We start from the raw sequence: 9,455 nt of genomic DNA on the forward strand, positions 1-9,455 counted from the left end.
CCATTACTTAAACGTCAGTGAAGAGTCACTTCCTCCGTTTTGACCCTGTGTTTCCCTATTGGGGATTGGGGGTGGGTGGAGGGGTGATGTCAGGATTAAAATCTTGGGAGTCTGACTCTGAACAAACAAGCCATAAACTGGCAGATTAATTCGCGTGAACAGTTGATCTCGGCAATTCGAAAGAAGAAAGTGCCCTGGGGCACTGCACGGGCTTTTCCTGTCTCATTTCACTAGGGATTGCGCAGATAGGTGCACGGGACGCGCGAGCCTGACCTATGTGCACGTGTGTGCGAATACAGATCTGCCCTCACGTTCTTGAGTGTGCCTGCTTTGTGTGCCCACCCGCGTACGCCGCCACCTTCTTAGGCCTCTGGACCGCCACGGCTGCAAGGCTCAGGGCCGCAGGCCCTGGAAAGGGAAATCCTTTCGCAGAAGGTTTGAATTATTTCGCTCCGCGGGAGACCGGACCTCGGCCTCACTCGGCTGTGGATTTGGGCGGGAAAGGCCCAATCTCCAAACTCGAGCTGGGAAAGCCGGGTGGAGCCGGGGCTAGGGTCCGAGCGCAGATGGCGCCGCCGCGTGCCTGAAATATATTTCCAAGGCCGCAGCCGGAGCAGCTGTTCCGGGCGATCCTGGCTCAAAAGTGTTCCCTGTTGCTGCTTGGTGAGAGGCGGGGGCAAGCAGGCCCGAGAGTCAGGCTCCTGGGAGACCCTCCCGAGCCCGCGGCGGCTGCGTCCTGGCGGCTTCTCCAAAAGACGCGGAGTTCTGGCAATAATGAGGGCACCTCACAGGCCCTTCTCCAAGGCCCTTTGGGCCTCGGGGTTTTTCGGGACCAGCAGGCTCGGTGGAAAATTTTTAAATACATACTGTGTGTCCTCTGATGTGTGAGTTCCTACAGCGCGCAGGCTGGGCTGGTCCCCCGCTGCTGCAGGTTGGCGCCCCAGGCTGCGGGCGCTCGGCGCCAACTAAAGCCAGCTCTGTCCGGACGCAGAAAGAAAAACGGGCTGTGAAAAAGCAAAAGGCCACGTCTTTGAATAAAAGTTTAACATTAAAATCAAACCCTTGGGTTGTCTCAGGATCCTGGGATTTTAAGGAATGGACAGGGAGGGCTGGAAACGGAGGTACCAGTCAGAGGGAGGGAATGGTGAAAATAATAAACACAGTTGCTTTAGGCGGGTGTCCTGTGTCTGGATGCCTGTTTGTTTAATCCTAACCCAAGCTCCGTGGCAATTTTGTTTCTGTTGTCGTTTTTCCCCCATTCCTGACTTCTTGTCATTGGCCTAGCGCAGGCGAGCCACGCGGCAGGTTCAGCCCGCTCTCGGTCCTATTCCGGGAAGAGAGTTTAAACAATTTGAGGCCAAGGACGGCAGAGACATGGCCCCGGGCACAATGGAGTCGCCTATGCCCCTCTCTGACCTCCACCACCGTACACACACCTTTGAAAGGTGATGTAAAGGTGTGTTCGTTGCGGCGCCGCATTTGGAAAGAGGAAAAAGAAAGAAAGGCCTACAGAGGACCCCAAGCCCTGGACTCGCCTTCCGCCTTCCGCCACCATCCGGGCTCAGAGTCGGCAGCTCCGCCTCCTCCACTCTGGGGACTGCGGAGGCACTACGCCACCAAGCAGGTTTTCTGAAAGATCTTCGTCTATGTCCGGTTCGTAAGAAAGCTTTGGCCACTGCGGGGGCTCCAACTTGGAGATCCCCTCGGCGCACGACGCAGCCAGGCCGGGCTCATAGCCCGGCCCCGCAGAAGGCCCGCGAGGGCTCTCGGCTTTCAGCTTCTTCCTATTCCCGGGCCTCAACCCCACAAACATATTTCGTTTTCTCTAATACAAACGCCCATCTTTTTATTTTAAAAAAACAAAATAATGAAATGGGAACAGATCAACTGAACTCTGTGTGACATAAAGTCCTATGTTAGGTCCTCAACCCCTACCCCCATTCTGTGGGAGCGGGAGAGCGGCATTCTGGACAAGTCCTCGCATTTATGTTTCTGGACTGGTCTCTACTTGCCCCAACCAGATCTCTCCTCACTATGGCTGAGGACAAGGGCAGAAAGAGAAAACTGCGAGCTGAGTCTCTGATGATGACCCCACGTATTGGTCCTTTTGAACAAGCAACCCTAGACCAGCTCTTGCGAACCTGGACCCCTCCCTAGAGAAAACTACCCGCGGACACGGTGTCTGCCACGCGCAGTTAGGCAACTTCTATCTTTTCCACCGTCGGGAAAATAAAATAAACTAACCTTTCAAACCATGAGTTCTCGTGAGGCCTGAAAGAACTTCTACTAAACTGTGTGAAGGCGCAAGTGAGATTTTGACAACATAGAAATGCGGTGAGGAAACAGGGTCTAGCCAGAGATGGGAAACACACATTAGCCACGCGTTCCTTTCTGGATTGCCCACACAGGGGTCCGCGTGGACAGGCACCCGCATCCAAATACAAGGAAAGATTTGAGCGGGCGAAATAAATCTCCTTTTAATTTTCTTTTCATCGACTAATAAAAATAATTCCCCAGCACTAAACTCAAATACCGTAACGGGCCACAAGAACACGGAGAATTCATAAAGCTCTGTGTCTGCAAGTCACCCGCTAATCGCGTTATTATTAGCCTCAGGAGCATGGAAATCGAACTGTCACTGCCTAAAGAGAAAATGTAAGCGACAGCTGTCCCTCCTTGGGTCAGCCAGTTTTCCAGCCCCCAAGCCCCTGGGCCCCAAGCTCGGTCCCCAAGCTCTTTGGCCCCGTGGCCACCCCCATCCCTTTGTGGGCCGCCGCCCCCACCCTGGCTTTTCGCTTTCCGGCGCGCTGACCCAGGTTTACTCCCCAGCCCTAGCTGGTCAGCATGAGCACCTCCAGAATGGCAGCAGAAGTCCTGGCTGGAAAGTTTCTGAAACCGCTAAACCAAGCTGCGAGCGTGTGTGTGTGTGTGTGTGTGTGTGTGTGTGTGTGTGTGTGTGTGTAAGCGCGCGCTCGCGCGCGCGCACGCAAGATTCTTCCGACAACAGCTGTTCCCCGGGGCTGTTTTGCACAGTCGAAATCTTGGCACTTAATACAAAACGTTAAGTTGTCTCTCCCTCCAACTACCCGCCCAGGTTTCTACTAAAATGCAGACGCCAACATCCTCTCCGTGTTTTACGTGTTGTGTGCATACAATGTGCATAGATCCGAGACGCAAATTAATCGCTCCGCTCCCCACAATACACAGAGATGTGGGCCCTGAAGAGTGCCCCGGGGCGCAGGGTAAGGGGTCTAACATACATCCTTTTTCCATAAGCGCCAACGAAGTAGAGATATAATTACGCTCCGTCATCCCCGGAGTACGGGAAACACAAGAACTTGAGTCCCAGAAAAGTTGGTGGGGGAAGGGCGAGGACCGAGGTCGAAGGCTAAATGGGACAAACTGGGGACTTCTCGAGACTGGGTGTCGAGCCCGAGAACTCCGCGCCAGTCCTCTAGGGCTCTCTGAAGAGAACCCCAGCCCCTCTCCGCTCCTGCGGTCGCCTTCGATCTGCGCCCCTCCTTAACCCCAGGGGCCTGCGGCCGCTCAGCTGTGAACACCAAAGCAGTGCGCTCCGCTCTCAGAAGAGAAAGGGATGCGAGCGAAGCCTCTTTGCCTGAGGTTGGCGAAGACAATGCAAGGCTCAGTTCCCCCCAAATTGTTTGCGGCGGATTTGGGCAAGGCTCAAGACGTTTGCGCAAAGAAAAGGAAACCCGCGTTGGCGCAAGGCAGGGCGTCAGCGAGCAGGGCCTCCTTCCACACCACTCCGCCCGCCGGCTGGCGGCCCGGCGTCCCCTCTCCGCCCGCCTCCCTCGGTCTGGTCCTGCGCACTCACCCGGGTGAGGCTCCAGGCCGTGTGCGGCCGCGTCCTCCGTGTCTCCGAGTGGGCCCGCGGGGCTCAGCGCCTCCATGGACAGGTCCAACCCCTTCTCCTCCCAGTCTCGCAGTTTCCGCTTTTTATTTGAGCCGATCAAGGCTTCAACGGAGAAGGCATGTGCTCGCGAGCTCAGGGCGACTGCAGATCTTCTCCTTTCACTCATCTTAGCCGCCCGCACCCCGGCCTCCGCTCGCCCTCGCTACTGAGGGAGCTGCCCGCGCCCTCACGCTCGGAGCGCCCGCCGGGCCGGGCCCGGGAGAAGCGGCGGCGCGGCGGCCGAGACTGAGGCGGCGGCCCTGCGGGTCCTCTGCACCCTCCCCCTGCGCCCTCCCCCGCCCTCCGCCGCCGGCTCCGACCGGCGCCCCTAGCTGCCCCAGCCGCTAGGAACGAGCGCCCGGAGCACCGCCCGCTCGCTGCATGAGCGCCCGAGTCCTGCTTCCCACCCACCGGGGCAGGCGCTCACAGGCTGTGCAGACTGGACTTCATCTTTTTTTATTCTCTCTCTCTCCTCCCTCTCCCTTTCTCTCCTCCCTCTCCCTCTTCCTCTCTTGGTCTTCCCGTCCTTCCTCTGATCCAAACTTCTGGGAAACTTTTTTTCTAAATTCCTCCCTTCCCAAGGAGCTGGGGGCAGGCGGTGCGCTCCTGTCCGTGGGGTGAGGGAGAGGGAGGGGGAGGAAGAGAAAGACTGAGGGGAAAAAAAGCCAGCCCCCGACCAATGGCGAGGAGGGAACAGGAGAAACCCTGAAAGCGCGGGCCAATGAGAGGAGGGGAGAGACTGAGGCTCGGGCCAAGGCGCCGCGCGGGTAGTCTGGGGGATGCTCCTGGGTCGACTTTAACCCCTGGCTTCCCGGTCCCCCACGGGTTCTTCATGGGGGAGGGAGGAGCGCTGAAAGTCGAGGTCTGATCTTCGCCGCTCCAAACTCCTGCCGGTCCCAAATCCGTACCTTTTCCTCCCAAATCTGCTAAATCTCATAGACGCTGCAAGCCCAGAGTCATTTTAATTACCGATCTGGAATTTGGGGGCTCTCAACCTGTCCAAAATCGCCAGAAAACGACTCCGATAATCTTGTGCCTGTGCCCGGACGCTATTAGCTCTTCTGGTTCTGCCGGGATTTTGCCACACAGGTTACTTTTCTGTTGTAAGATTTCTAAGCAACTCTGGCTAAGGCAAAACGAAAGAAATAAAGACGCCCCGTTACTATCTAGGGTCTTGTAATTGTAAACGTAATAATCCCTTCCTCCTTCCAGTTCTACCTGGTGGAGAAGGAGACGTAGGCTCCCGCTCCCTCAAAGCGAGAGGCCGGCGGTGGGGCTCACGGCTTACCGCGCACTCCGCAGACTTACCCCGACCCGGCCCGCACGCAGCAAACGCTCGCCTTCTCTTCCGCGTGGATGCTGATCTGAGCGTTGCCTGCTCGGGGCGCCTGTTCTGGAGAACCCACAGAGAAAAGATGGGCAAGGGCAGCCAGTAACTATGACAGCAGAAGAGCTTTTTCAGAATTCCCTTCAAATCTGATCACCTCGGGAATCCGGCTCTCCCCGCTCACTGATCCTTCCTCCACCCTTAAAAAAAATCTTTCAGAACTGAGCGGTCGTCAGGGATTTCTCTGGAACTTACAATCCAGCACTCTGGCCATTCTCGTTTCCCACACCCCCTCCTGGGTCACGCCACTGGTCGCAGGCCGCAGGAGACCCCGAGCGCAGCCCAACGCAGAGCCAGTTCAGAGGGGCCGAGAAGTTGATCCTGCCAAGCAGAAAAAAAGGTCTCGGATTTCGCGGACGGCGGCCTAACCGCAGCGTGATCTTCGCATCCCAATGCCCTGGTCGACACTCCTCTATCCCCGTGCGAAGAGGCAGGAAAGAGCCAGCTCGCAGTGCCAGTGACAGACCAAGAAGCTCAGCAGACAAGTCTCGCCGACAGGCAGGCCTTGAACAAATTCAGCAAGCCTAGGGTAGAGGGGCCCACGGCGTGTAGCAGGCCCCCCAAGAACAAGCCCCCATCTGCCCTTCCACCTTGGTGCCAGAAGGGAGAGCCTGTCGGGCCCCTGAAACAACACATTCGCCTCCTGACCGCAGGGTAAATCTCGTCCTTAATATTATAGTTGGAAATGCTGTGGTGCTGGAGGCAACCGCTAAGTGTCCTGAAGGCACCTTGGGCCTCCCCCGAAGAAAGCAAAAAAAGAACACTTTTGGAGCCCCCTCACACTGAGCGTCAGCCAGAGGAGAGGAAGCTAGTGGCAGCAGCAAAGGCAGAAAGAATAATGGAAGCCACCGGTTGAGTGCGAGTCAGCCAGGCTTGGCCTCGGGTGACTTCCAGGAGTCTCTTTCAGGCTTGGGGATCCCCGAGCAGCACTCCAAGCACCCTGGGATCTAGAAGCCGGCACAAAGGCCCTCCACGTCTCCTGCTGCACTGCGGGGCAAACTCCAGGAACCTGGGTGGCAAAGCGCAGTGTCTCCCACCTCAGTCACCACTCAGCATTGCTTCCAGGAGCCCTGGCAGAAAATGACAGCGCAATCACCACGACAGGGCCTCAGCAAAAGAGTTGGAGACAAGGGCAGGCCAGGAGCATGCAGCTACCTTTCTGCGGCTTGGACCTCTCTTTCAGCTCCTGATTCTGGTGTCACTGCCTGGGGCTGGGGCCTGTTGGGACCAGGCCCAGTGCGATAGCAGCGATGGGGCCAGCCTCTCTTCCTTCCCAGCATTTTCCTCCTCCCCCTTGCCTGTATCTCCCATCTCCCTCTGGCAGCCTCTTGCCTTGGCCTTCCCTCACAGACCTAGTTTGGATGGCGAAGTAGATGCAGCATAGGCCATACAACCACCCTGCGGCTGTGAAAGTTTCTCAAAAAGAGGACTTTTGGTTGACCCACATACCAAGATGCAGGTCCAGAAAGCCTGCACAATGTAGGTGACCACACACGCATGTTGGAGAGACATGCATAGAAAAGAGAGCACTGCCTTCAACAGCATGCATCTGCACCTCACCCCCAAATACACACTCTGCATAGAGTTCTCAGAGGAGCTCCTACACACTTCCTTCAGGTCACACATAAGTTGCCCCCCACCTCCATTCCATATATACACATATCTTAGAATTGTGGTTTAGGCCATTAAAATAAATCAGAGGGTCGGAAGCCAGGTTGCTTTGGATCAGTCATGAAAATAGGAGTTTTCCTCTAGGTAAATGGGAGGGGCAGGGACATTTTCTTTTTGTGACTGTAGGGGTCAATCTAAGTCCCCCCCCCCAGGGGCCTGCATTCCTTGGTTCCTGACCCTATACTGATGGGGAGGGAGGTCTAGGGAAAGATTAAGCAGGATGGTTTAATGTCTGTGACTTAAGTGTATAGTTTTACGTGACTGGGTGAAGAAGAAAGAGAATTGGGGGATTAAATGTAGAAATCTGGGAGTGTGCTATTCATTTTCCTTCGCTCATTATATCAAAGGGTTTTCAAAATCGCATGACCCAGTATCTCTCTCCTTTAACCTTTGGGAATAAAAGTGGGGTGCCCAATGCAGGAGGCTAATTCCTGAGGCAATCCCCAGATTTCCCAGCCACCAACCTTAGGTCTTGGGTGTAGTCAACAGTTCTGTTTCAGGCCTGAGGCTGATGGAAAAGGAACAAGCTGTAGCTCCCCCCCCCCCATGCCCTTCCCAAAGAGGAAGAGAAGGTTATTGAGCACCTGAGGAGTCAGAGGGGATTAAGGGGAAAGAGGAAGAGAGGACCCCACTGACTACCGGTAGGGACCTATGGGAAATGGATGGCCAGTCCTAGCCTTGACAGGAGGAACGCCCAGAAGGAAAAAGCAGCATAATGACTGCTCACCTGAAACTGACCATGCCCAGATATTTTGATCTTTCTAAGGAACAACAGAGTTCTGCAGCGTAAGGATGAAAGTCCTGGAAACACAGCCCCTACATCCTGCACATACCAGCCTTCCTTCTGTTTCTCCACACTAAATACCACCCCTGCTACTGCCTCGATACAAGGTGATCTACAGACGCTGGGACTTTGCAGTTTTGAGTAATTGAAAACAAAGTTAAAAATAGTTGCCAGCAGGACACATTAGTGGGCCCTTAAACACGTGGCCAGGACACCCGGTGGGGGTGAGGCAATTACAATGAATTCAGCCTGTCTAGGCACTAGATATAAAACATTATGAGGCGACTATGGGGTGGGAGGTAACCCTCCGGACTCCAAGGCAGGTGAAGCCTAGCGAACAGGTCCCCTTCAGCTCTCAACTGTGTGACCTTAGGCAAGTCAATGCGTGGCCTGTGCCTCAGTCTCCCCTCTGGCAGAATGAAGGAGCCTTAAATACTTCACAACTAAGCAAAGCAGGTAAGATAATCGATCGGAGGCGGAACAGACCTGAGGTTTTATTGTTGCTGTGATCGAATCTTCGGGGAATATGAGGCCAGCGTACCCACTTTTCACTTCTTCCAAATTGGCGCCCAGTTACGGGGTGGCAAAACCGGCCTGGAGCCCTCGGGTGGGCGTGGGAGGGAGCCGATTTCTGGAAACGCCTGCCCGATGCCAGCCCCGCGGACACTGCGCAGGCCCACTCCCGCAGCCCGCAGCCAGCATCCCGAGTCTCCGGGTTGGTTCAGGTTGCCGGGCGCTTCGGGACCGGCGTGCGTCGTTGACTGTTCAACCACCCCCTCACACTTTTTAAAATAAATGTCCGTGGGGGCGAAGGGGTCTTTAATGATGTTTTTTTGTTTTCGCGAAATAAAATCTTTTGTTTTTATTTTAAACCAGCAGCGTGCCCACCTCTTGGTCCTTCCAGATGTTTGCAATAAAATCGCAGGTTTTGCCTTTGGGACTGGAAATAAAATTTAACGGCCTTCACCCTGTAATTATTCTCTTAGCTCGCCCTTCATAAATTTATCTGCTTTCTATCGGCGTTGGGGTAGGGGGCGAGCGAAAGGGGAGAAAGCCCCGATTTTATATTTGTGACTATAAAAAAGCGCCACCCGGTTTCCTCGCCTTCGGCGGCCGTGGTGTAACCGGGAAAGCCTGGCCCGGCGGGCGGCAACATTGCGCTATTGTTCGCTGCCTTCGCTCTGCGCAGGAGCTGGGTCCCTCCACAAAGGGGGCCTTGTGCGGCCATGCCCAGAGCGGCCGCGCCCAGGAGGCGAGGAAATCCTGTTCCCCCAGGCCCAGCGCCTCTTTTCCCTGGGCGTATCGTGCAACCCGGCAGCCAGACCTTCGCCTTCAGTTTGCGCCCGCCATGGATGCCGCCCGCTCCTGCCCTGCCAGCCTTCGCAGGAAGCGAAACCTCGAGCCTGCGCTGAGCCCACTGAGGGTGAGGGAGGAGCCTGCCTCTGCATACCCAGGAGCTAGGAAAGGCGGGCACGCGGCATGAGGCTCCAGGGCTTTCTGCAAGGCCCTCCAGCCCCTTTCCTTCCTCTTGCTGTGCCTGGGCTGGAAGGTAACATTTGGGCACCTTCCTGAGCTCAGGATTGCTGGGCAACCCTAGGCAACCCAACCCAAAGTCAGCAGATTTGAGGACACCAGCGTGCACCCCCAAATAAGGTGGGTACATCAGTAACTACTATATACTTGTATAAGAAGCTTGTACA

General features: G+C 55.7%; 1 protein-coding gene across 2 annotated transcripts in view; it reads right to left on the minus strand.

The window, feature by feature from the left end:
• The window catches only part of TBX15 (T-box transcription factor 15), a 102,616-nt gene extending 98,068 nt beyond the window's left edge, over nucleotides 1–4,548 (minus strand). The window contains exon 1 of one of the 2 annotated variants that reach the window (XM_045801395.2): nucleotides 3,836–4,548. In XM_045801395.2, coding sequence (XP_045657351.1) covers nucleotides 3,836–4,040 — 205 coding nt within the window. In that variant the 5' untranslated portion in view covers nucleotides 4,041–4,548. Of the gene's footprint in view, nucleotides 1–867; nucleotides 1,005–3,835 lie in introns of those variants that run through there. The other variant, XM_045801397.2, reaches the window with a different exon arrangement.
• Between the last annotated feature and the right edge of the window lie 4,907 nt (nucleotides 4,549–9,455).

This window comes from Ursus americanus, chromosome 12 (assembly GCF_024610735.1).
Source record: "Ursus americanus isolate L20-20 chromosome 12, mUrsAme1.1.p, whole genome shotgun sequence".
Lineage (NCBI taxonomy): Eukaryota > Metazoa > Chordata > Mammalia > Carnivora > Ursidae > Ursus > Ursus americanus.